This window comes from Enoplosus armatus, chromosome 15 (genome assembly GCF_043641665.1).
Source record: "Enoplosus armatus isolate fEnoArm2 chromosome 15, fEnoArm2.hap1, whole genome shotgun sequence".
Lineage (NCBI taxonomy): Eukaryota > Metazoa > Chordata > Actinopteri > Centrarchiformes > Enoplosidae > Enoplosus > Enoplosus armatus.
Window position 1 is genome coordinate 21,135,669 of NC_092194.1, and position 27,302 is coordinate 21,162,970.

At 44.5% G+C, this 27,302-nt stretch overlaps 1 protein-coding gene across 1 annotated transcript in view; it reads right to left on the reverse strand.

Moving 5' to 3' along the window:
- Positions 1-2,839: 2,839 nt before the first annotated feature.
- Positions 2,840-27,302, reverse strand: part of kcnh5b (potassium voltage-gated channel, subfamily H (eag-related), member 5b) — a 95,710-nt gene continuing 71,247 nt past the window's right edge. The window contains exons 12-13 of the mRNA XM_070919847.1: positions 26,016-26,212; positions 2,840-3,943 (exon numbers count right to left, since the gene is read on the reverse strand). Of these exons, the coding sequence (XP_070775948.1) occupies positions 2,840-3,943; positions 26,016-26,212 (1,301 nt within the window). The remainder of the gene's footprint in view (positions 3,944-26,015; positions 26,213-27,302) is intronic.

The following is a 27,302-nucleotide window of genomic DNA, read 5'->3' on the forward strand; positions in this document are numbered from 1 at the left end:
TCTGCGTTGACGCTAGGGGCCAGATCACCTGAAACTGCTGCCGAGGTGCCCCTGAGCAAGGCACTTGCCCCTGATTGTTGCAGGGGATCTGCTCAGTGGCCAACAGCAGAGAGAAGCAGGGCTGCAGTGGGAAACTCCCAGCGGCGACAGAGCGTGAATGTAAAGCAGGTCGCTGCAGAAAACAGGCTCGTGTGCACGGGATGAAATTTACATTTAAATCAAACGCTCTCATTTGCACAACAGAAGCCATTAAAACTGCATTCTTTCAAAAATGTTCCAAAGCAAAACCTGATTAGCATATAGTGACAGGAATCTCGTGTCTGAGCTCGTCTTCAACTAGTGTGACTTCATGCCAATTAGCTTTACAAAGTTATTAATCCTCATCATTTTCCAGTCTGTTGACAGCCGAGAGACTAATCTGAACGAGGCGGCGCGTCTAACAAGATGACAGACCTCGATGGAGAGCAGGTTTATTCATTTCGGGGAAGTTTTGAGAGCCAGAAAACTGTAAATGACACTAATTTACCTCATCGATTCTTCTTCAGATTACACGATGTTGGCCCGCTAAGTGAGGTTGGGTGATCGTGAAGCTTTAAATTGATTTGACCGAGGGATGTCAGACAGCCTGTCGACCCCCATCCAGTCATAAAGGGCCTCAGTGAGGAGAGGCCAGGGCCGAGGGCCATTTTACGCAGTGATTGTTGAGGCGTGGGGGGGGGGGGTGAGAAAGCAGGCAGGGTTTGTGCAACGCTACGGCTGTCTGAGAGTCGGCACAGTTATCCACATTTGTACGATTGATCACGTCTAATTCTTTTCAAGCATTTCCTGGATCAGCAGCGTCTACATCCTGGCATCCACATTGTCACACAGGACGTCTCAGATGCTGTGAAACGGGTTAAAGAAGGCGAATAAGTTCTGATATGCTAATCCTTAATCCTTAACTGGTGCACAGTACACCAGTTAAATCTACACATTTTCTTTCCTGCCACCTTATGTCTGTTACATTGGGCCATTTTATGTTCTCTGATCCTGGCATTAGACTGATAGGTGCGCAAAAATGAGTTACTTGCATCACTGCTTTCTGCACCTTGCAGTGGCATCACAAATCTCCCACCAGGCCCAACAACGAACAGATCCACTTCAAACAGTTCAACTGGTCAAACCTTGTGTTTCGCAGTCCAACCAGCCAGCTTGTCCGAGTGGCCTCGAGGCTTAATGTGCTGACCGTGAACCGCAACATCCTTAGTTTGAGTCTGATAGACGACCTTTTTGTTATCTCTCTACTTTGACTGTCTTCTGAATGAATAAAATAACCCAAAAAAGGAAATCCAACCAGCTGTGAACTCCTGAAACCTCTGATTCACATCAGCCTGTTTTCTGCCACCTGTCCATTCACTCACACTGTCAATAATGACGTGAATCTAGTCATTTAAAACTATTTGAGGCTCCCACGATGGCTACTGTACATCTATGTCCTGCCCTTTTCTTATTATTCTGCCTTGTTAAATGTGTGTGTGTGTGTGTGTGTGTCATGGGACGAGTGCTGCTGCACTGCAGGGTGAGGAGTGACGGCGTCTGAATCTCACAAGACCTGAAAAACCTCGACACCTGACAAAACCGACTGATCTGCCTCCTGTGAAGAAGTGGTCCCCCTGGGCCACATCTCTCGCACATGTATGTACGCACTCTGGAGCATAAAACTACTCCTCCGCATGCAGGTTTAGAAAACTGATATCATAAAAAGTACAGTATTCTATTTTTTATTACTCGAGCTCTTTGCGGCGAAGCTGCTGTCGTTAATGGAACTCAGAGCGGGCTTCAGCTCGCTGGTTAAGACTGCCGTGTGTGGTGCTGGGGCTGTGGGATTACATGTCACTGTGCTGAGTGGACTTTTATGTGAACTAAACTCCGTGTTATTTCCCCAAAGCCTTCTTGTCATCCCAGCTTTACCCAAAGTGCATTCTGCCATCCCTGATTCATGCAAAGGAATGGAACAAAAAAAACAAAAGAAACCTTCCCTCATTCACCGAAACGATAACAAAGGTATAATATTCAGAATATTCTAGCGGCGTACCCGAGCGATGCATAGACACAAGGAGGATCCTAACAAAATAACCATTTAAGGGTTCACCGGACATCAACAACTGAGGCCGAGGACATCTCTGTAATCAAAAATAGAAATTATTATAAGAAGCAAAATCATTAATTAATATAAAAACATAGCAGAAAGTTCCCTTAAGGGATGCCTCTTCATCACAGGTGAGAGCAGAATCAAAGTTCTCTTTCATCTCACAGGCAAAGAAAAAAGAAACCCTCCATCCCTTTCGATTTCTCTATTTATAAATAATCCATGCACGATCCCTTTGCCAGTAAACCCTTTTGTTATTCAATGTTTATAGTGCTACCAGTATGCAAACCCTGAATGTCCACATAATAAATTATCAATGAAAAATATTCATATGTACAGTGTAGCTCAATAAAATGTCTCCTTAAATTCGATTTGCATGCAGTCAACTGCATAATATACAGGCAATAAGTACGTTCACATGTTTCTTTGGCAGGCCAGAATCCAGCTGGACATGCATAGAGAGGTATGTACAATCAAAAAAACGGGATCCAGGTCGCCGTGGAGAGACTCTCACGTGACCTGGAGATAAAAGTCTGTGTGCAAATGTTAAAGAAGCCAGTTTTTTATCTCGGAGAACTGAGACCAGTGGCGTAGCTGGATCGGACAGAGCTGGATGCCCAAAAAACTGATAATCGTGATGGCAGCAGAACAATGCGCCACCTGATCACTGTGTGTTCCAGCACGCTCTCTACACCACTGGTGAAGCTCTCTTCAGAGCCCCTCGTCCCTCTCTGAGTCTGGAGAAACAGGCCTGGAAACGGTGAAAATGTCCTGACGTTGTATTTTGGTTTTGGGTGTGGTAGCGGCAGACGGCGCCCCCGTGGACGGCCGCTTCTTGTCCGACAGCAGTTTGATAATTTCAGCTACCTGACTCTCCAGGGCGCCCAGACGGCCTCCCAGAGTTTGGATGTCCCCCCGGAGCTCCAGCCGGGTTTCGTGCAGCGCGGCCTGCAGGGCCTGCTCCGGGATGGGGCAGAAAGGGTGAGGGGACCCCGCTCCTCCGGGGAGAGGGCTGTGGAGGAGGGGGGTGACTGCAGCGGGGGTCCGCGCCTCCCCTGCGCGGTCGATCCGCAGCTCACTCTTGGTGATGCCGCTGTCGCAGGAGTCTGTTTTGCGGAGGGGATTGTTGCTGGACACCCCGCCCTCCTCTACATCCCCACTCCTCCCTGCCTCCAGACCTTTACCTTCCTGAGAGAGCATCTCCACGGAAACAGCCTTGACGTTGTTGTTCAGCCCCTCCTTCTTGGCCTCCACTGGGGGGGCCATGTTGTTTTTCAGGCGCATCCAGCCGCTGGCCTTGACGGCCGGCTTCCCCAGCGCAGGGCTGGTGCTGACTTTGAGCCTGACGGTCTGCTCGGCCCCTCCAGCCGAGCTGGGCTGCAGCTCCATGATATCACAGTTGTTCTGCTTGGCAGGAGGCTCGCCCGGATGGCTGTACGCCAGCGAGCTCTGCATGGGCGTGACCTGAGACACGGTCAGCACGCTGCTGCTGGGCGGAGCCCCGTTCTGCATGGAGGAGGGGGGGCGCTGCAGGCTGAGCGGCAGGGAGTGCTGCAGGCTGGAGTGGCCCAGCTGTAGGCTGTGGGGGTGCAGGTGCTGGTGGTGGTGGTGCTGCTCCACCTGCAGCTGGTTCTTCTCCAGGTCCAGCTGCGAGGCGGCTGCAGCTCCCTGGTTGCGGAGCTCCTTCTGCTGCTTGAACTTCTGGAAAAGCTTGCGGACAGGATGGTCCTGCGGGATGGTGAGCTGCACCTCGTTCTTCGCTCGCTGCCTCTCCTCCTCCTCCTTCTTCACCTCACTGATCTTGCGGAAAATTATCTGCAGAGGAAACACACAGAAAAGAACAACATGATGCTTATCAGAACACTTATCATTTCATATGAATACTATGAATAATAATTCTCTCTCTGACGTTCCCGCTGAGCACATTTATCATTGATAAAGGCTTTTTCTACAACAGGGAGAAAAAAGAGGAAGATGTATTATTATGGAAATCTGTCAGTCTGTCTTCTTGGTACTCAGGTACTGCAAAGTGTAGCTGACTTCTGGAGATCGGTGTTAAATTACCCATCAATGCTCCTACACCTCCCCCTGTATTATTCAGCCTCAGTCTGGCGCCACTCTCTCCTGGCTCCCCTTACACACTAATTACATTGGGAATGACAGAAAAATCCCTGCCAGGCAGGCAGCCAGCCCTCCAACTGGTGGTTTAAGTGTTATTCTTGGTTAAAATGATAATGCTCCCAATAGATGGCAAGCTGAGTCTATCTTTGAGTTAAACACGGGAGGGAGAGGAGTCGCCCCCCTTGCTGTCCATCCATAATCTACCCAACCATTCATCTTTACCTCCTGAACTCCCTCCTTTCATCCATGTATACTTCCTGCTCCTGAGCCAAACCAAGCAAAGTCTCTCAGCTAGAAGAGAAGCTGTGAGGAGGGGGAGGTAGAGAGGCCCCCGTCGATCATTTCAAATCTCCACGGCTACCTGAAGGCATAACCTGGAGGATGAGCACTTTTAATTAAATGAACTATGACAAGTAGAGTGTGTTTTGATTAAAGTAATTGAAAAGTTGGCACCGGTGTTTTTTTTTTTTTTACTTGTCTCTGTCTGAAAAGACCGAGTCTCCCGTCTTCGTGTATAAATCAAGAATCAGTCACAACTGAGCTGATGGGATCAACTATCCGTCAACTAACAGTCACTGCGTATTAACTTCAGCAGCTACAGTCCCTTCCTGTTCTCAGAACCAAAAAACCTCTGATATCGGTAGAGCACTTTAGTGCTTTCTATACAATAAAACCCAAAGGCAGCAACAGAAAACATAAAAAATAAACAAAATGTAAACAAAAACAACTAAGAACACATCAACAAACAGAAAATTACAAATTAAAAACAGATCAAAACTATGCATATAAGTATGGCCGAGAAAAGAGAAGAAACTAAATGAAATCAATGAAAAAATAACGTGCTGAAAGGAGCTGACGTGTCAGTTGAAGTGAATGGGCTGAAAGGAGTGAAGTGTCAGTCGAAGTGAATGGGCTGAAAGGAGCTGACGTGTCAGTTGAAGTGAATGGGCTGAAAGGAGCTGACGTGTCAGTTGAGTAAAACAGAGGCTTATATTTAAACTGAATGACATGGAGCTTGAAAAGATGGCCCACTTTTGATGATGTGTTATTGACTGTAACTGTCTAGACCAGAACCTGCCTAACCCAGGACTCTCGTCTCAACAGCGCTGGTCTTCGCTGACTTCCCTGGAGCCATTCTTTCACACTTACAGTTTGTTCTGGAGTATTGCTGTTGTTGCCGTGACACTGGAGAACCGGTTGGAGAAACCAGTGCTAAAAGACAAGGTTGTATCTTTGACGTACTGAGAATGAATTGAACTGCACGCTGGACCAATCAGCAAACTGCGAGGGGCAGTACACATGACACTGACCCCCTGAACCTCGTGAATACTGAAGCTCTTCAGACCTGAGTTTGTACCAGAAAAGACGGTCGATACTGGATGACTGTAAAACATTTGTTTCAGAGTTCAGATTCTACAGTATCTGCTAACTACAGTGGGACAGTGTGTTGACCCACGTGCTTCGGTTCAGACCTCCTGACACGACCAGTAAAAACAAATGCTACTGCTTCTCTCTCAAGTGAAAAGAAACTTTTAGTGATTACTAGACACATCATGTCATTAACTCAGATCCATCGCTACAAAGGCTTTGGCTGCCAGTCGGAGGTTTTAAAGCGTCGCAGCAGCGGCTGGCGGCGGTACGTGTCTTAAGGCTCCACACGATGAGCGCTTCGGCCCGCGTGGCACCGGGTTGAGCAGCCTGACTCATTTCTCACATTCAGCCTAATTTCTGCTGACCCAATTATTCCCTCCTTCTGCCTCCTCAACAGCAAGCGCTCACATATGGAGCCTCGTTCACAGCCTGAAGTGGCCGCGAGCTGTGAGTAACGCTGCTGAATGGCTCTCTCCCTCCCTCTCTCTCTCTCTCTCTCTCGTCATCGTCGTGAGAGAAGGCCAGATAGATAAATGACTCGTCACGAGCCACTCGGCCGAACAGCAACAGCCACATTAAGACAGAGAAACCAGGAGCACAAAAGTAGACCGCAAGACCTCCGGAGCTGCGTTACAAACGCTTGTTAAAGCCTTTCAGATGTATAATTGAAAGTTTGAGGGTTCATATTAGATCACATCGACAATTTATCTTATTACCTGATGAAATTAGGTTATTATAAGTCATTGAATACTTGCTGTAAAGTTGTATAAAGTAAATGTAGAGGCCTCACGTTAATCAATATGTTGATTCATCTCCAGCAGTGAAACTACTTATATCTTATTTAGTAATGAGCTTTTTAAAAACTGGCTATTCACCAGCAATGTAATTGAGTTAATGATGTTCTTTTAAAAGGCACTTTTTCTTCAGAACATCTTTGGAAACTTTGCACTTTATGTGTTAAAGGTATTCCTTTGATTGGCCAACATACTGAACTTCACGGTGCCTTTACTGGGATGAACTGGTTTCGGACAGTTGCTCAGATCGGTGAGTGTTTCTTATGACTATTAAAGAAACATGTTGATATAAGAGTTCTTATTTCTGTAACAACAATCTGCATCATCGCATTCACATTTGCTGCCATTTCTGTGGGAATATTTCTGAGGCTATTTCTTCATGAATGTAGCTAACTGGTTCTATAAGAATACGATGTTCCCGTTCTTTATTCCACCAACCAAGTTCTGACTGACTTGGTTGTCAATGAGCGCTTGAACCAGGCTAAGCTAACCCAAGTCAAGCCACAAGTTGTCATGGGCTAACTGCAGGTCAAGTTGGAAGTCCCTCAAACTCTTCCAGTGGTTTAACTGGTGGGCGTGGTCAGAGGTGAGACAGGCTGTGTGTTAAGTTACTCTTTAGATATAAAACAAGTCAAAACTCGAAAGACTTTTTAAGTCAAACTTGCTCTGCTTTGTATACGCTGGACACGGTATGCAGAATGACGGGGAGTTTTAGCTTTAAAGGTTTAAAAGTACAATTCTACCCCCTCAAGAAATGATATCTTATTAAAGCTGAGCTAGACAACTTATTAACAAGTTAAGGGGAAAAGTTAGCAAGCGTTTCAATAAGCTTTCTCTGAACAACACGATCAGTTGCTCTTTAGGCTCTTTATGGGTAGGATTTGTAATTTGCTGCTCAATTTTGATTCTTTATTTTGCCTTCACTGTCCGTGCAGCACATCTGAGATTAATGTGGGCAAAGAGGACAAACATATGGCACCATAATTAGCAGGAAAAGACCGTTGTTTTGCACTATATTTCAGCCCTGTGCAGCTTTAAAAGGCTACGTGTTTTTCTGCAGTGAATTCCACTCAGACCGTACGGGAGGCGAACCAAAAACCATCCAACAAAACCTCAGTCACCGACACAAACAAACAGATTTGCATCGTAGTGGAAGCAGCAGTTATGTAACAGATGCCTCCTGCCGGCTCGTACACACCTGCGTCCTCTAAGGTTTGTTTATGAAATACAGCGCGGCACATGTGCCACTTCTAAAAGGTGGTTCGTCTAAAAGATACCAGACAGTGTGTGTGTGTGTGTGTGTGTGTGTGTGTGTGTGTGTCGGCCGGTTTGTTCCAGAAGGTCACAGGAATGAACCCTGCAACAGCAAATGTGGTGTCAAATGTTTCACTAAGGTTTCAGCAGGTGGGAAGGTGACAGTAAAGTGATGCATGTTGTGTATCAGTACAGCAGATCTCTTCACTGTGGTGGTTTATCTGAGAGCTGATGTGTCTGAAGTCAGTGTGGTCCTCTCATAGTTCACCCCACACTCCCCTCAGAGCACTGCGGAGCTCCCCTGAGAGCTCCATATGCAGACTTGAGGATGCATATGCTAATAGAAGGGAAATTAGCATGCAGAGGCTGCAGGGGATTGGCTACCCCCTAACAGGAAGACCACCAGAAATAACAGTCACAAAAAAAACTAATGCACCATCATAGAGACACCAGAAGACACGTCAGTTACTGCTACTACAACGTCTTCAGCTAAAAGCCACCAAACACTTACAATAAAAAGACAAAACACGTTTTTTTAGGTTTAGGCACAAAAACAACTTCATTATACGCTCCTTTCTCAAAGACGCACACAGAATCTACATGAATCAAGACAAGGTGCAAACGAGCCCTTGAAAAGAGCCGAGTAAAAATAATCTCTGCGGCGTGGCCACCAGTAACCATTGGTAACCAGTTTCAAATGAAAAGAGCCCATTCTCTGTGCAGCGACGATGTGGGTCTCACTGGAGAAGAATAGTAATGATCTGTTTAGAATATCCAGTAACAAGTAACCAGTGTCCTACTTTTATTTGTGTATGAACTTTACATCCAAGCTGCTCATAATACTCCTGAGGACTTGGATAAGTTAGCTTGACTTAACGTAGTTGGCATATGTATTACAATAATACAACATATACAGCCAAACACAGTCCAGAGTGATTCCAACAAATGCCTTATTGAAGTTCCCTCGGTTCGATACAGAAATGTGTTTCTGATAAAAGCAATATCTCTGCTCTGCGTTGGTTTTTTATTTTATTTTCATGGGTTATTCTGGAGGAACTGGAGCCATCTTTAAATTATTCTAAGACTCATTCATCACTTCCTTTTGTGTAAGTATAGTTTTTATATAACCTCATCAACACCATCTACGTCCCATGTTACCACGTTGAAGGAGCTGTGTCAAGAACATACCTACCTGACACAGCTCCTTCACAGAATTGCTCTTCTACCTTCAGCACTTGACGTATGAATTTCAAATGAACCTGTGAGTGACTGTGACAGATTATTATGGCACAGATCCAGTGTGTCCTCCTCTTCACTTCAGGAGCCAAATCGTCACATAAATCTAATAAAACATTTCTAGAGAGATGGAAGTGAGTTAGAATCAACTCATTAGCGTCATTATCAAGTAATTCTGCTCTCGTGGCTCGCTCAGTGTCCTCCACTAATGCAGGAGGAGACACTTTTTACACAGAATTTGTAGAAAATTGAAGAAAAAAAAGAGAGAGATGAAGACAAAGAAGCTTAAATTGTGACAACAGACATCAGACAGATGTTTCAGGTACAGGTGAGACAATGAAATACTAATAAATATATAAGTTTTAAGGCTTAAAAGACAGCGAAACACTGCACAGGGGTCATGAGACGTGAGACAGGACTTTACAACCCGAAAGGTTTCACAGTCACATCGTTTTATCTTCTGCCTCGATGACTGCAGTTGAAATACGCTGATCACACCACAAAGTAATCCATCAGGAATGTGTGCTTGCATAAATTTGCGTTTGTGTTGGCAAAAGTTGAGCCACGTTAAACTTTTCTGCGTTTTATAAAACTATCAGAGTTCTCAGAACTCTGCGGTCCCTCTGACTGTGTTTTTGAAGCATCATGTCATGGACTGAAAAAGGACGTGATGTCAGGACTCTGTGTGTTTAGAGGCTGATCAGAGTGATCACAAACTAGAAACCTATATACAGTCTAGTAGTGTTGAGGAAAGACAGTAGAGAACAACAACTCCATCCCCAAACACCAGTGTTTCTATTGGCCTCAGAGTCAAGGCTCAAGTGAACTCTGTTCGCAACAGAAACAGGAAACGCCTGCTCGAATCTGTCCGTCGTACAATGGAAGTAAATGGAAACAGAAGTGCAACGTGACCTGAATCAGGAAGCCTGGTGGCAAAAACACGATCACCTGTAACTCTGCAGGTGAAGTTGTTTAATTGTTCTGATTCTGAACAGCCAGCAGGACGTTTACTTCTGTCTAGTTTAACAACTGCAAAGTCCATTTGACGACTTGATGGTGGAATTGTGATGAAATAAAGTCAGACGAGTCAGACAGACAGACTGAACTCTGGTCCACACTACCAGCTCCAGGATGCTACTGTACACGTGTCTCTATCAGTTCCAGCAGCACCAACATCTGCACATCACCACATCTTGAAATCAAAGGCTTTCTGCTCTCAAATAACTACTGGACATCCAGCCAATCAAATCACTTAAAACAGAGACTAAAGACGAGAGTAGAAGCACGTGTACACTTTGTTTTCTGCTTCAGACAGCTGATCTAAACATCGTGGCACCAAAAATCTATTTTTATCTCAGACTTCAAAGCTCTTCGTGATAAATATAGTTCAGATCTAAACTGGATTTCAGCTTTGATAAAGCCCCCCCCCCCCCCAAGCTAGAGACAGAACATGTGCAACATTATGTTTACGAGCCGCCCGAACGCACGTCGGCCCTGTTTAAATATTCAGGAGCCGAGCAGAAGGCGAGTGTCAGGGTTTATTTAGGGTTTCACCGAGAGACGCTGCTCGGGCTGAGTAATGTCTTCATTTCAGCCGGGCCGTGATCCTCTGACTGGAGGGGAGGAATGAAATAGGAAACACTACACACAGAGAGGGGAAATATTATGTAATATTACACGCAAGCACAGGCAGGCAGCGTATGATATACAGCGTTGTATATACAGCATGTACAGTGTGGTAAAGTATCTGCACACCTTCCTTTGACAGTATTTACTCTAATTACATTCCTGCTAATAAAGCAAATTTAAATTTAAATAAAGACGTAGGAGGAGAGAGGGACAGAGAGGACGAAAGACAACACAGACACTACCAAAGAAAAGAGAAGGGAGACAGAGAAAGGAGAAAGACAGAAAAACAGGACAGACAGCATGACCATGAAACAAGGTGTATTGTGGTGAATGTGACGAGGTAGAAGGAGGAAGAGAAAACGGGGAGAAAATCAAAGATGGCGTCAGTGTGTGGAATGATAAGAACAGTATTCCTACAAATCATGTTTCTGAATTTAGTCAGTGTTCAGTGTCGATGCAGGAAGCGGTTAACCTGACATCGCCAGACCAACTCTCAGATGAGTCAGTTCATTTCCGGCTTCCAACGTGCCTCCGGACGCTACAACCAATCAGAGCAACGAGACGAGTGACGTAGCGGTAGGCTGCTAGGCTAGGCAGCTAGCATCCAACATCCGATTCATGAGGCTTCTAGTTCAACATGACACACAGACGTTTGCCACGACACGATTTAGAAGCCAACACTTCCGTCCAGTTCCTTTAAATGTGGCCCAAGTGAAGAATTTGCTTTGCATTGTGGGTCACGATCACCTCCAGCCTCTCTTCTCTCTGAGCACTGCTCGTTTTAATGTTTGCTCAGCTGACGTCACTCTCCTCCATCACTCTCACTGTACCGCCGAGGAGGAAATCTGCCTCTCGTCTTCTTTTCACAGCCGCTGGTTTGTAGTTTATGCAGAGCTGCCGGCGGCCACACGGCGCTCTCTCTCTCTCTCTCTGTCTCTCTCTCTCTCTCACTCGTTCATCACCGTAATCGGCCGGCACGAAGCGGCCGCGCGTGAATGTGGTGACAGGGCGTCGTGGCGGCGCGCAGGGATGACGGAGGAGGCCATTACTGAGGAGCGTGACTTGTTTGAAAACCTAATCCACACTTTGACTCTGCTGAGGCTTCAGACAGGGAGGCAGCTGGTGTGACGATAACGATTTGAACTCTTATTTAGACCAACATGAAGGATTTAGACGAGAAGTCAAAACTAAACTAACTTTCTACTAAATGGACTTGGAGGCGACGTTGTTTTGTCAGCGGCTGTTTCCATATATTTATTTAATTTGCTAAAACACAAATATTACACATAAACACAAACTTAGAAGCGAAATCGAAAAATATTTCACTCTTCTTCTGCCGCGATGGAGTTGATCAGCAGACAGAAAGACAGAATCTCAGAAAGCTCAGAAGACTGTAGAGGTCACTCAAGGTCATGAAACTTTAGATTGGAAGCTGGGAACTGAGCCAGATAAGAGAGTAATGTCTTCTGTCTCTTACAGTTATGACTTATTACACGCTTCCAAATACAGAAAATCGATGAGGGAGAAACTTTTAAATGGACTCTTTAGATGAATTTAGTATTTGCTTTAATTTCTCACTTTTCATTTGCACTTTAACAAAGAATTGAATGAGTTATTGAGTTTAACGTCTTTCAGGAACAAATCATAGTCGCCATGTTGGTGGGTTTTAAAGTAAGTGAATTACATTCAGAAATAGAGAATTTTGTATTATCTAAAACATCACTTTTGCAACACTAAGCTCTTTAGTAAAATATTAAGTAATAACTGCAGGCTCTTGATCTAAGAGCGAAAATTGAGATTAAAATTCAAGCTCAGGGCAGCAAAGATGCCTTTTTCCTTTGGAGTTGATATTAGAGCGAACAGAGGAGGAAGATCGGGCAAAAGGGGACACTGAGGAGGACTAGAACTGTTTCTTGATGAAATGAGTTTTGAGCTTCAAGCAGAAGATAAGGAGGAACTCTGCTGTCCTCAACAGTGACAGTTAGTGAGGGTCCCCTCTCAATAAACTACACAGGGGGTTCTAATAAACATGTCCTGTAGGTCTCAAGAGCTCCCACTCAACACTGCACGTCTTCAGCAAGACACCCGCCGAGTGTGGAGTCGATCGGATGAACAGGCAGACAGACAGGCAGACAGACAGGCAGGCAGTCAGACAGACCGTCAGACAGACAGACAGACAGACAGACAGACAGACAGACAGACAGACAGACTCCTTCAAATCCCTGTTTTTGATGCTATTCATGGTCGTTGTGTCTACAGTCAGTAATTACCTCTCCATGTTGTAGTTGTCAGTGTAAGTGGCAGGGTCCGCCATTTCCGTGCTGCTACTGCTAACTCAACATTTTCTACTGCAGCTGCTTCACACTAAAAGCACTCAACTAATGAATCATGGGGTGGCTTTTATTGTGAAGCAGTCAAGAAACGACAACACATGGGTCATCAGAAATGCATCTATAGAACAAGACAATGGTCATTCTGGTTTTTCAACTCCTCAGGAAGACAACTTTTAATCTTTCTTGTTCACGACAAGACTTGTTTCCACTGCCCCCAAGTGGCCAAACAAGTCTGTGACTGCAGCTGAGAACAGGTGGAACTTGTCACATGCCTGTTTTCCCCTCCAGTTGCTGCACTGCTTGCCGAGTGTACACATGCTTCACCATGTAGCTGTAATGAAGGTCAGGTGGGCGCGTTAGTCTTTTTCATATCAGACTCATTATGGCTAAGGAGTTGATTCACCTTACTCTGCAGGCTCAGATGTAGAAAGAGTTTATATAACTGCCAGCAGCGCGGCTGCATGAAGCCAAAGCCAGCTCAGCACACTGAAACACATCCAAACACTCCCGTCTGCAGCTGCCAACCAGCAGTCCGTCAAACTGTGTAAATTATACAAAGTACTCAGAGTAATAAAACACGATCTAACTGCGGTGGAGGCGTTTTTTTGCTTTTATCCCACATTAGCTGCAGCAATACAACAGTAAAATAAAATAAAAAATGTTTGCAGCGGCAGGAAGTGGTGTTTTTAACAGCTCTAATAACAGGCAACAGGAAAAAGGATCCAAATGCAGACACAGCTGGTTGAGTTATGTGTTTGTGGAATTCAAAAATCAATGAACAGGCTTACGGCTGTCAGACGAGGCTGAAACATCTGAGGGGGCTGAGGCAGGTAGGCAGGTGAAAGGGGGTGGGAGTGTGAGTATGTTAACAGTCTGGTTCAGTTAGTGTTGACAGGTGAGAGACAAAATCAGAAAGGGAGCCTTTCCTTCCAATCAGGTGACAGTATTAGTCGTGTTCAAACGCTTTAAACAGCCTTGAGTATGTTTACGTGTGGATTATTACTCTGCTCTGTCAGAAGCAAAAGCTTGAAGATGTTGTAGAGCAGCAAAAATATCTTTACCACCATCTTTATCTACCAAATGATACTGTAACAACACCACAAACCGTCCTTTCACTGTGAGGCTGAGGACGGAATGAGGAGCTACAGGTCAAGGGTCACATGATGGAGGAGCCGAGGTAGCACCAGTGAGCTAATCTGCTAGCGAGCTCACTGCCAGACTGCCCTGGCTGACCGTGAGGGGGGTGGGGGGGGGTGGAGACCGCTGCAGGTGTCACCGTGACAGGTGGAGGTCCTGGAATACTGCAGAGGTGGCGTTGGTGCGGGAAGTTTAATCCTGAATGCTGGAGGAGAAATTGTGTGTGTGTGTGTGTGTGTGTGTGTGTGTGTGTGTGTGTGCACTCAATCCTGCTCTTGATTAAATCCTTTTGGTTGAGCTGTAGTTCTTTTGTTACACACACACACACACACACACACACACACACACACACACAGAGTGACGGATAGACGCTCAGTTGGCTCAGACAACAATAGCTGGACTGAATAAAAGGATCTAAACTGGACCGCAGGCTCGCGTGTGCTGGATCTGACTATTGACTGCAATCCTGCATGAATGAGAAAATGAAATAACAATAAGAGGGAGAGGCGGGAAGCGGCGGTGAGGGAGGAACCTTACAGCTCCGCTCTGGCAAACATGGAAGGAGCTCGTATCATAAAGCTTCTAAAAATAGAAAGAGGCAGAGAGCGAGTGAGAGACTGCTGGGCAGGAAACCAGCCTGCACGAACAGATAACATCTACTGACTCAGATCAGCTTATTCTGAGGTCCTCCACGGCCTCTAATGAACACACACACACACACACACACACAGTCGTGTTTCCATCACTTCAGAGGACATTACATTGACTTACATCCATTTCGTGGAGACTTACCACTACTTGGTTAACCCTCACCCTCTTAACCTAAACTTAAACCAAGTCTCCACCCTAAAATGTAATGATTCATGTCATGGGGACTTTGCGTTTTGTCCCCAAAAGGAAGGCGAGTCCCCACAACATGAGTAACACACACACACACACACACACACACACAGAGTAATATCACATCACATCATACTGCCTCAAAAACTGGTTAAACAGAGTTTCTGATTAATATACAACATGATAAATGTAATGAGAATTCATAAACATCACAAAAAAGTATATTACTGTTCTTGCACACACACACACACACACACACACACACACACACTGTACTGTGCATATAGTGTGTGTGTGTGCATGAAGCTTGTTTTCACGGCTCTCTGCCTCTCGCCCCCGCGGTACATTACAAACAGGCCTGAGGGATTTAGGGGGAGTGAGGTCTCCCCAGGTAATCCTGCCTGTCATCTCCCTAACACACACACACACACACACACACACACACACACACACACACAGTGTCCCATGAGATGATGATGAGGATGTGGAATATGAGGTATGCAGCATATGACGACCCGTTCTGTTTGTGTTTAACAGTTTTCCCGAAGTCCTTAAATTCAGACAACAGAAAGTCTGTAAACGATACATAAATTTTGCACAACCTTACAATAAAAATACCAAAAATAATCCTCAATGAGCTTCACAAGTTACCAGAAGGAAAGTGCTTATTCTGTCAGACCAACAGATAAAACAACAACAAAGTTATTAAACGAACTGAAATGAATTTAAAGGAAGCAAATCATCACGTTTGAGAAGCTGCAGCCAACATCTTCATGTTTTACTGGATCAATCGACTCATTCCTTCATTAACTAATTGTTCTGGCAGGGAACGCTCACACACACACACACACACACACACACACACACACACACACACACACACAGCCCTTTATTACTGCAGCATTATAAAGAGACTGCTTAAAGAAGAACATGTGGACTCAGCTGGGCCCACCTCCCTTCAGGAGCACGTAAGTTTCTCTCTTTTCTGGCAACTTGTCCACAGAGGAAATCCTCCCTCGTCCTTCCTTAATGCTCCGACTCCTCCGGAGACACAAACACGGGAGGAAAAAAATGGGTTACTTTTCCCTCTTAACTCAAGCGATTCATTATTTACCAGACGGGGGTGGGGGGAAGAAGGAAATGAGACTGTGTGCATGGATGACTTGTTCTCCTCTCGGCTGCACCTCGTCCCTGATGCCCCCGCCGACTCAAACAAACACACAAAGTTAATGTATACACACACACACTCACACTCCGACACACTTGAAAGCTCACATTCATTTCGACACACACACGCAGGTATTGTATACGTAATGAGGCTGCAGCCGGATTTTCCAATTTGAATCTGCTTCACGAGTTCAGTCCAGTTCGATTCCTTTATTAGAATTGACTTAAACAAATGCTTTTCTTGCTTTAGAGATATAAATATTGAATCACTGAAGTCTTCCGATGTGTACATTTTGAAATGACTACAGAGCTGACTTAAAGCTTTCTTAAAGTGATCCTAAACTAAGCAACACAGAATACGTTGTTTGTAACTGACCGAAGTGCTTTCTTATCTACGGTGGCCCACAAGGGCAAACGATTCAAAAAGGAAAGACAACAACAGCAAACGCTCTGTAAATACAGAAACGATGCAGAGTCAAAAACACAAAACCTCCCAAAAACAAACGCAACAGAAAAACGCTGCATATCCAGTCTACGCAGCAGAAGTACTCCGGCCTGTAGGGGCAGCGCTGAGTGGAGCGGCTTGATTAAGAAAAGATGAAGGTCAAATTTAAAAACCTTTTTAATGTCGCCTCTTTACTCCACGCTGAGCTCTGATTCAGGCGTGGTTACATTTAGGGAAACGTGGTTTACGTTTAAAATGACTACTTCGTAAATGTTAGGGGAGCTTCGTCGTCACGGTTACAACAACAACCACGCGATGAAGAGTCAGCACGCGGGGGTGGTCACGGTTGAAAGACACCAACGTTGACTGTCGGTTAGAAGCAGGACATGAAGAGCTCATCCGTCCACCCAGATCTCCTCCCTCTCGCTATAATAACGTCCTCTGACTTTCCTCCTAGATTTCATCATTCATTGTAAACTGTTTGTCCGACCAACGATCCAAAATCCAAAGGCAAACATTTGAATACATCAACAATGAATTATGTGAACTATGTAGAATAATACGAGGACTCAATCAATCAAAGACTCATACACACACACACACAGAGTCCCTTCATGTCTTCAGGACACACTCCTGCACACACACATTACTTCTCTGACTGCAATGTTATAGTAATGCAAAAGGCTGAAAATAAACAAGCAGAGTAAATCCAATTAGCGCTCGTTTCACAGTACGCTCCTGATTGGGTCATGACTCACTCTAATCAGACACAGAAAGCGTGATCCTCCTCTTTGTTTTGGCTTTGTGGTGCTACAGACGATCCCACATCAGCTTTTGACTAAAAGGAAGATGAGAATCTCCGCCCCGCTGAGGTGGAGAGATGTGAGAGCGCTGAGGAGAATTGGCAGGGATCAAATGATTGGACTTTTATTCTTCAAGGTCGGAGCTGGTTTGTTTTTACAAGATCAGGACGATGTTTGATTCCTTTCAAGTCTACAAGTGATTTCAGAAAACTCTACCTTGTGACACAGCAGCTGGATGTCTTTGGCTGCTCATCTGCTCTGTCTGTTGTATCATGTTGCTCCTTGTTCTTTGTGCCATCAGTTAGCGTTGCTTCCTTTCACTTTTTTACAATTCTGTGCTAATGTTAAAAAGCAAATGCCGCACAATACCTTATTTTTGTATATCAGAGTTCTCGACTGTTATATTGATTTGTATCAGAGATCCAGAAACATGCGAAGGTTAACTTGGATCATCTTTGCTTTGAACGTCCTGTAGCATGTTTGTCTGTTAACACGCTACGTTAGCATCTGACTCCAGCTTAGAGAGTCTAACGACTAAAACGGCTACCACACAGAAGATAAAGCCTTTTGATTTCTTTGGATTTATCAGGACAAACTTTGACAAACTTTCTTCACCGCTAGTGGTAATGATCTGAGAATAACAATAATGTCTACACATTTATCATCCATCCAACAAGCGTAATTAGAGTTCGAGCCTCATGGGGCTACTCGTGCTGCTATAATCATGGAAAATCACCTAAAATATGGCTGCAGTGGACACACAGACGAGCAGCCGATGGCAGATGAGAACAGGCTTCAGTCACTTTGGAGAGGATCATGTGAGAAGTGTGTTCGTTGTTTTAACAGCCCGTGGACATCCTGTTCAGTAAACTAAGACTCGGCCCGCAGCTTTTGTTCAGCCTTCTTTTACGAGAAGCCAGTTATCCCCGGGGTTACGCTTCACATTCGTATTTTTAGCCTTGGAGAGTCGGGGCTAACCCTGCGGCCAAACGAGGCTTCAGCCTACTTTAGATTGTAGCACGGCGGAGTGATGGACTACATGACCCTCAGGACTTGGACTTGTATGTCCCAGGATGCCTTTAGCCCGTGGCTAACTGTAACAGACACAAATACAGAAACACAAGCTGCTGGAAAATCTAATTTGATTTTCTTGTCTCTCAGTTGCTCAGGATGAACACACTTGAAATGCTATCAATGAGAACGAGACACTGGTAGAAGAATGTGAGTCGGCTGCAGCCCGAGAGCACACAGATGGCCTCTGTGAGTGTGTGTGTGTGAGAAGTCATGAAATCTACTTTTTTACATTGCGTGATGAACAGAAACAGCTTGTGTATTTTTGGTACGTGATGCAGATGATGCTTTTTTAAGAGCACACATCTGCAGCTCCGATGACCTAAAGACCTCAGTTTCTCTCTGTGTTGTTTAATCCCAGATGTGAAGGAAAGAGACAAGGATACTGTGAGGACCCCCCCCCCCCCACACACCAAAATAAAACCTCCCTGGCTTTGTGCTACACAGTTAGCAAGCTGCTTTAGTCAGCAGTCCCAGTGAAAAACGAGTGGCGGAGGGTTTAACAGCAGAGCTTCCACCACGCTGCCTGGCTGTCAATAATTACTGACTTTCCAGAATGTAAAAAATAGAAACCTCCAACAGAAAGCCTCCAGCTCCAGAGGTGCTGTCCTGTAGCAGATCCTGACCTTTAGAAATACGTGTTTCTACTGCTCGGCTGGCTTTTCGCTAACATGCTGAAAAAGGCAGTGAAATCCACAGAGGAAAAAGATTCTTCTGCACACATAGATCGTGGGAAAAACAATTAAACTAGATCAATAAAGCCAGTGTTTCTGTGTATAAGCCCTCCATTAGACCTAAATCTGGGTCTAATAAATGTAAACTGCCTGGATCTGAGTGCGAGCGGAGAGCTTTGTCACAGGAGGGGGTGAAAGCTCAAACAACTTCCTCTCAGCGATCAATTAATTATCACGTTAACTTTGCTGTGAGTGAACAGAATGAGGATGAGGCTTTGAGCGAGCTGCTGGTCAACAGCCTGTTATGAAGAGCTTCTGACAACTCTGCCGGCTGCTTGCTGATTACAACATCATCATCATCATCATCATCATCATCATCATCAGCAGGGTGTGAGAGCTGAGCTTTTTGTCACAACGTGTGAATGAGATTAATACGGCTGCACGGGTCGTTGTAGGTCGACCAAGACGTGACGTAAAAAAGCTAACTGCTAGTAGCAACCGCTACCACAGCTTCCGTGTTGATGACATGATGATGTCGGCAGCACAGATATGTAGACTGATAGATTGCATTTTGATCAATCATTAACAATACAGGTGATTGAAATAAACAAAAGATTCAGGTTAGCAAAATAGTCTTGTCACATCAGAGCACTCGTCTCGCTTTAGGCCTGCTCAAAGTCAAACTGCTGTCACAAACTAAAACGTCAGCCTGAAGACGTGAAACTTCACTGTCTACTTATTTTGTGGATTTGACTGCTTTCAGATCAGTTTAATGATTGTATTTCTCTCTATCAACCTGAAATTACTTAGCTAACATCAAACATTGCGTCCTCAAGCTGAAACAAGCTTTCTTCAAAGATCCTAAGAGGTTGACAGCTTGCACTCACAACATTTCTACCTGACAGCCATATTTTATGATCTTAAATCTGAATCTGTCACCATCTCAGATAAATGTAGTGGAGTAAAACGTACAATACATCTGCTGTAATGCTGTGGATGGATAAGTAGAAAGTGGAAATACTCTAAGTACTCTAAGTACCGGAGCCTACAGGACTTGAGTAAATACACTTAGTTACTGTCCTCCTCTGCACACACAAAATACAACCTTTTTCTTCCTGTCTGCTTTTAAAAAAGGAAGCTCAATGAATCTGCTTCAATGCACAAAAGGAAGTGTTACTTGAGTGTAAGTACACACACACACGCACACACCCTACACCGACCTCCCTGTATTGTCCGTCACATGAATAATCCAATAGAGGGCTGGTAAAAGCCTCCCAGTCTGCAGGCTTTAGCCCTGAAGTCTGTCCCTCTCAGCACACAAGCTGTCTCAGAAAACCAGTGCAGCATGAGAAGCCTCAAAAACACACAGTTACGAGCCCCGTTTACTTGTTTATTTAGGTTCCTAAAACTCAGAACGCAGAACAGGGACGAGTACCCCAAAGATGAAACACGGCGAGATAACTGCAGCCAGCTCCTCTGGTGTTTGTCTGCAGTCACTCTCTGCTGGCACGGCAGGCTTTTGGCAGCGTCAGGAAACCAGAACCGATGAATATTCAGGGTTTCATCAGGGTGACACTGAGGCAGGGGTGTGCTGACGACAACAATATGATATACATAACACTATATAAACAATAAATGGACATAAATGGCAACATAAGGTGGATGTTTTGGTGCCCCAGGTGGACTCTCACTCGGAGCACCCCGTCCCTTATTTGCTCCACAAAAAGTCATGCTGCATTATCTACAGACAGACATCACTGGATTAGTTTGGAACTGAAGAAAAAGACAAAACATGGTGATTATGAGGAAAGATTAAAAGGGGCTTCTTCTGATTTAAGTGGATTTATGGACGTTTATCCACCATGTACATTGGAGTTATCTCCATTATGTGGAGAGTGTAAGTCACGCTGGTTCTGTGCATGATGTCTGTGTGTTCAGCTTCGTTAGATATTAAATGAGTACGAGACGCACAAGCACATTATGGTATTAATCAAACAAAAACAGACACAGACACACGTGTAAACTAAAGTAAATAACAAGCTAAATAAAGTCATTTATTTGCAACAAACTAATCAAAACAAGCAAAAGCAAATAGATACGGAGAATCTGTAGAATCAGTGGTGGCTGAGAGGAAATGTGCTGTAAAGACAAAGAAAAGGAAACCAGAAGCCACAACGCAACAGACACGGGGGGTGAGGAGATCTGCCCAAGGACTGGCTGCTGCTCAGGCTTCTGCATGGGACACCCCGGGCCAAGGTGGGTCCCATGCTGCTGATTAACCTGCCAGTCAAGTCTGCAGGAGACTGGAGACAGACAGCAAACAAACAACAGAGTACGTGAAGCAGAGGGTCGCAGAAGCTAATAAATAATAGTCAATTTTGCATGTGTTAACTGTATATTAAGAAATAGTTATCTGTTTTACACATCCAGCAGATGCAGAGCAACATGATCATCCCACTGGAGTCGTGTTTATGTCCAATATTCTCTCTCTTCCAGCTCTGTCGCCTACTGAGGGAAACATCTGTCTCTTTAGCTGCTAAATGCTGCACTGTGCTCAGCAGCTCGTCTCTGTCGGTGTCTGTCAGCTGTTTGCTGCTGAGCAGCTCGTGTACGGTGGCTTCATCAGATCACTGAGAGAGATCATCCGGTAAAAGTGCTGTGAAACCAAAACTATGAGCTGAAAGAGGCTAAAAAGCTTGTTCAGGTGTTGGTGGTGATTTTCTGAGAGATCATTAGGATCACAAACTGTGTTGTGTTCTGCTGCTGTGAAACTCCCATTACTCCCCCACATCATTCCCGCCTGTTTACAGAACTTAATAAAGTGACTCTGACTGTGATGAAGACTCATTGTTAACGAGGGGGAAACTTCTAGCGACAAAGAGAAAGCTGCAGCATCTCGAGGATAACAGGTCCTGCCGACACCGCGAAGCAACAACGGAGAAACAGCAGATCTGTTTCTTTTCTAAAGGCAATATATCTCTGTTAGACAGGTGAAGAGGCGTTTAACAGCCTCAGAGGGAAGTAGTAAAAAGTAGCGCCACGCTTGCAGAGTCCTTGCAGTACGCAATAAGAGCTCTGGAGGTTTGGTGTGCTGCGACTGCCTCACGCTCTGCCTCACGCTGTGCTGTTGCGTCTCGTCATTCTCTCTATCTACCTCTCCGATACGTCTGCCACAGACTAATGTGATGCTTGTGAAGGTGAGGAGCTAATGTCTACTCGCTGTTCATCACCCCCCCGACACACTGCTTCTTTCTGTTAACTTAAAGATTCATTCATTTCTTCCATCTGTGCTGCATTACAGGACCCGTCAGAGCGACACCAGCTCGTCCATGCTCACACTAATGAATGCGCGTGTTTCCATCCGCACCAAGATGATTTCAATTAAAAAGAGCGGCAGTCAAACCTCAAACGAATGAATTTCTGTTTGTCTCATGAGCTCATTTGAGGGACGCCACAGTCTCCTCATCGCTCCACGCAGATCTGACGTCTTCCTCTGAATGGCGTCAAATTGCAAACGAGGAGACATTCAGGATCCATTCAGCTTCACCACAGACAGTTTAAGGACAAGAACACTTTCTGTTCGTGGTACCTGGACAGAAGAGCCGCTCATCAAGAACTCTGAACAGCCAATAACTTCAAGGAGTGGAGCACTTATAAATATCACAGAGTATTTATTATCTCGATTGGCTCCCCAGCCTTTCTGCATCCTAACGTGCCCTTTAAGAGTTAAACTGCAGACTCGGCTGTGATCACTGAACAGTATCGAGCTGCTGGCTGAATATCTAGACTGACACAAACACCCGTGTGTACCTGCTGCCATTTCCAATTACGTCTATTATAAAGTACAAACTGAACTACTCTTTTCTTCATTACACAGAAACTAAAGAGTACACAAATTGGTTCACGACAATCATGTAGGCGGATGTGTGGGAATAGAGACGCAAACCACACACACGTTTTCGTACGACGAGTGTTGTGAAAATGTGCGTGTTACAGTTAGAGACATTCTGGGATGTGCAATACCTACGGCATGCAAGGTTATTTACCTGGGAAATATAAATTATGTTTTAAAAAAGCCATACGTTAACACACACTTTGTCTTTGTTGTATGTACAAACAAAAACCCAATAAATATTAGTTAAGTATAAGTTTAAAAAAACCTACACGCCTACACGTGGATAGTAAATACACGGTGTTGCTGTTGTTTGCTCTGCTCCACCACTGAGGACTTTTATTTCTAAAGGGAGGAGGAGGAAGCCCACAGAAGCAGCAGAACAGACTCATCAACATGTGCATAGTTTAAAAGTTTACAGTAGCTTTGGTCATTTTTCACTACGCGCTGAAATGTAAAGAACAGCTGAGCTGGTATAAAGAATACAATACATATAATAATAATATAAATTACACACCTGCACTGGATCATAGTTTTATAATTTTTGGAGTGTGGATGTCAGTTTGAAAAATGTTTGCCCTTTTATTAATTTATTAATTTAAAAAACTCAGCATCCCTTTGACCTTCTTGGAGAAGCTTTTTAAATCTCGCTGATGATTCAAAAAGATTCTGAACATGAACACAATGGACACAATATCAAAACACCAACACGACACCAACGCAGCAGTGAAGCGCTTCTATTTATACCTGCTGGCTCCAGCTGAAAGCACTGTGAGTGGAAAGGCGTCTTTGTGGTACTGAAAGGCGAATTGTTTGATGAAGACAACACTGACCTGCTGTCTGCAGACTTTAATAACTCAAACGTAAACATACACAGGTGCACTGAACCTTAACTTGGTCTGTTTCAGGAGACGTTTTGGGTAACTTGGATCTCAGATTTGGCTGTAATTCCTCTGACTGTCTAAAATGATGGCTGGTACTCGAGCCTGTCTGAACGGGAGCACTAATGAGCGCTGGCCAACATGCAGTTTGTAAAGACACACGATTTGTAAATCCTCTTTCTTAAATACAAACAAGCGGGACGGAGAGGACGGGACTCGTGAGGAGAGAGAGACAGAGGAAAGTGCTTATGGAGGCAGATCGGTAGCCAGCCATTATTGCATGAGTGACAGGGCAAGTTAGGGCTGACACACATTCTGGTCTCCTCAGAGTCCCACAGGCCACGTCTGAGCTCCCACTAGAAGTTGTTTATCTTCATCGTGGCAGCGCCCTAGCAGCTGTCACGCATCCCGGGAACAAAAGAGCTAACTGAGGAGGGGAGGAAGAGCTCTGCCCACATCACTATTTCTGTCCCGTGTTTACATGAGGGTACCACTGGGTCAGATTCCTGCAGCACACAGCAAAACAAAAGTGTCCGTCTTAACAATGAACTCAGTTTAGAGAAAGTGTCCAAAGATGTGGGACTATTTCACCTGTTCCCAGAGCAGCTAAGCTTGTTTAAAGGCGTGTTCATAAATCAACATTCTTTCAACGCAGGTGAAGTTGCCAACACATGATGAAGAGAGACTGTGTTTAAAACAAGAGCCATCATCTCATCGAGTTTTACTTTTGAACTCGTTTTAAAGCTTCTCTTTGCAGATTTGAATGTAGCTGCTGCTGCGCACATGTTGACCCACACATACACAGTATACATAAACAAAACGTGCAACTGCAAAAGCAGCAAAGTGTAAAGTAAGATTTGTCATTCTTAATGACACTACTTTTCTGTATATGTACAGAATGTGCAGACATACGGTCACACACCGAGACATCGTCCGAGACGACCAGATAGATAAAATACACCCGTATGGCTATCAATACATCATAATCTATAAATGATGTGCTTAAAACACAAACAAACACAGAAGGGAAACTGCTCAGAGCGAAGAGACTGCCTGCTAGGACGTCGGTAAGAAGCGGCAAAAGGGCACGGGACATAATGAGGCTACCGGCATCGTATGTATAATTGATTGTGTTTGATGCATGCTGAGAAAAACCTATTGAGCTGAGAGTATATGAAGTGTGAAAAACAACTTAAGGACAAGTAAACAACAACAGACTTTGTTATGAGAGAAAAAGCAGAAGAGAGGATGAGTGAAGGAAAGGAGTTTGTCTCTGAATGTGTGTGTGTGATTATGGTTTGTGTGCTCTGTACTTTTATACTCTACTGTTCTCATAAAGGTAGAGAAATGACAAAGATCCTTGATAAATTAAAGAACTAGCTGCTCCTCACCTGTTTCAATCCCTCAATCCCTGATTTTCCATCTTAGATTTCCCATTAGGCGTCTCAGTCTGGTCTAATAAAGTCTGGTTCATTGTCTCACACGCATATGACTGACAGTTGAAGCACTTCAAGGCTCGGGCGGGTGTTTAACGCTCCTGGCTGAATCATCAGTACAAAAGATGAACAACTGTGTTAGAAAACATCTGGTTCTTTGATAAAAAGAAGTCAAAGGTACAAAGAAGCCTGTGGACAGAAGGAGAGAAGTCATCCACGTCTCCTGAGGTGAAGAAACAACCAATCACAGCGCTTAAAAGTCTGCAGAAACCTGGTAAATATTGTACTATAAAGAGCCATCTACCATACCAAACCAGAAAAAAAATGTAGTGTTCACGCATTGGACACGACTTCACATTTAGAATTTGTGAACTCTAACAAAATGGCCGACAGCGTACCATCGTAAACACAGCATGCGTTTGGACACAGCCTCAGAGCGAACTTTCAAATGTTGATTTTCGTAGTAGTAAAAATACTTCTGGAAACCAGCTGCTCCTCCAACTCACAGCTCCATCAACAGACAGCTGGCTACGCTGACGGGCTAACTGCTGGCTAGCAGTGTTAGCTAATATTTATCCTGCTGTTAGAGTATTAAATCAAATCACCATTTTCACTCTGAAACTTTTCCTTCTGATAAAACTGTAAAAACAAAAAGCGAGAGAAAACAGTTTCTACAATGGCAGCTAATAAGTTAGGCAACTTAACTAGCTAGCTAGCTAGCAGAGGTTAACCCTGGCAACCTAGCAAGGCCTGTGTGTGTGTGTGTGTGTGTGTGTGCGCCTGTACTGGATGTGTGTCCTTACCCGCTTGCGCAGGTTGCAGGTGAGGATGAGGTTGCGGGAGAAGGAGTTGGCGAAGGCCGTGTAAAACTCCAGCACCTTCAGCAAGGCCTCCCTCTTGATGACGTGGAGGTCGCAGTACGTTAGCGCTCTGACGTTAGCACACGCGTGAGCCAGGGTGGTCTCTTTCCAGAAGACGTCACCAAACACGTCGCCTTTACCTGAACAGGAGGAGAAGGATGAGAGTTTTAATTATTCATACATCAATATTTGATAAAGATGACACCGCAGGTAAAAACTGAAAAACAAACAAGAACTCTGACAACGTCATTTGATGATGGGAAGGATATTTGTCACAATTTCATATTTTAAATTTCTTTCATAAACCTATCTATAAACTACCAATGGATTAATCAAGATGACTGCTGTCATAGTGAGGCACTGTGCCGTGGAACTGCCTAAAGTCTGGAATAAAGAGTTGTTTGTGTGCCGGTTTATAGCCAGCTATAGCTCTCCAGGGAATGTGTTGTTGTTTTTTTAATATTAACTTTATAAAGCCATATTTTTATACCCTAACAACATGTTTGTTCTCATCTATTGTGACAACTACAAGACCACAGAAGAAGACATGCAGACGGGAGAAGTGAAGGTACACTAGCTGCGCAGTGCTAATTGAAAGAGGAAGTCTGAATATAAGATATCATTTTTAGGGGCCTGTGATGAAAGCGGTGTCTTCTGCTGTGAATCAGCACATCACATAATACTGACTGTCATTAGTTTGTGTAATGTGAGAATATTAGGAGGAAGGAAGCGACATTAATGAATTATCAGCTGTGCGGACATACGTTGACCGTAACACGTTAAACACTAACCATCTGCGTCTCTGCGTAAACCACACGCTTCCTCTCTTTTTCTTTCCTTAGCAACAGCTTTACCTGGCCAAGTCCTTAGCAACCAGGGCTGCTGATCTCACCATGTACACCGCCAGAGCCTGATAGCAAGCAGCAAGCAACAGCCATTTCATCAGTTTCACATACAACATAATCTGAGAGGAGCGAGAGGGAGAAAACACGGCACTTTTTAAAAGTTTGACTCACAGCAGAGTGATGCTGCACCCTCGACTGTTAATTTAAAAAAACTGAACCGTAACATAATTCAAAAGGAAGGTTGTGGTGTGACCGAGAACAAAAAAAGCCAGGTGGTGCCATGGAAAGTCAGAGCAAAGTGCATTAAGAGGTAGATTGTCCAATAAGTGGATTCATTCATCAGGTGCAGCTGCTGGAGGTTTGGCAGCACTCTTTGAAGAGCCGT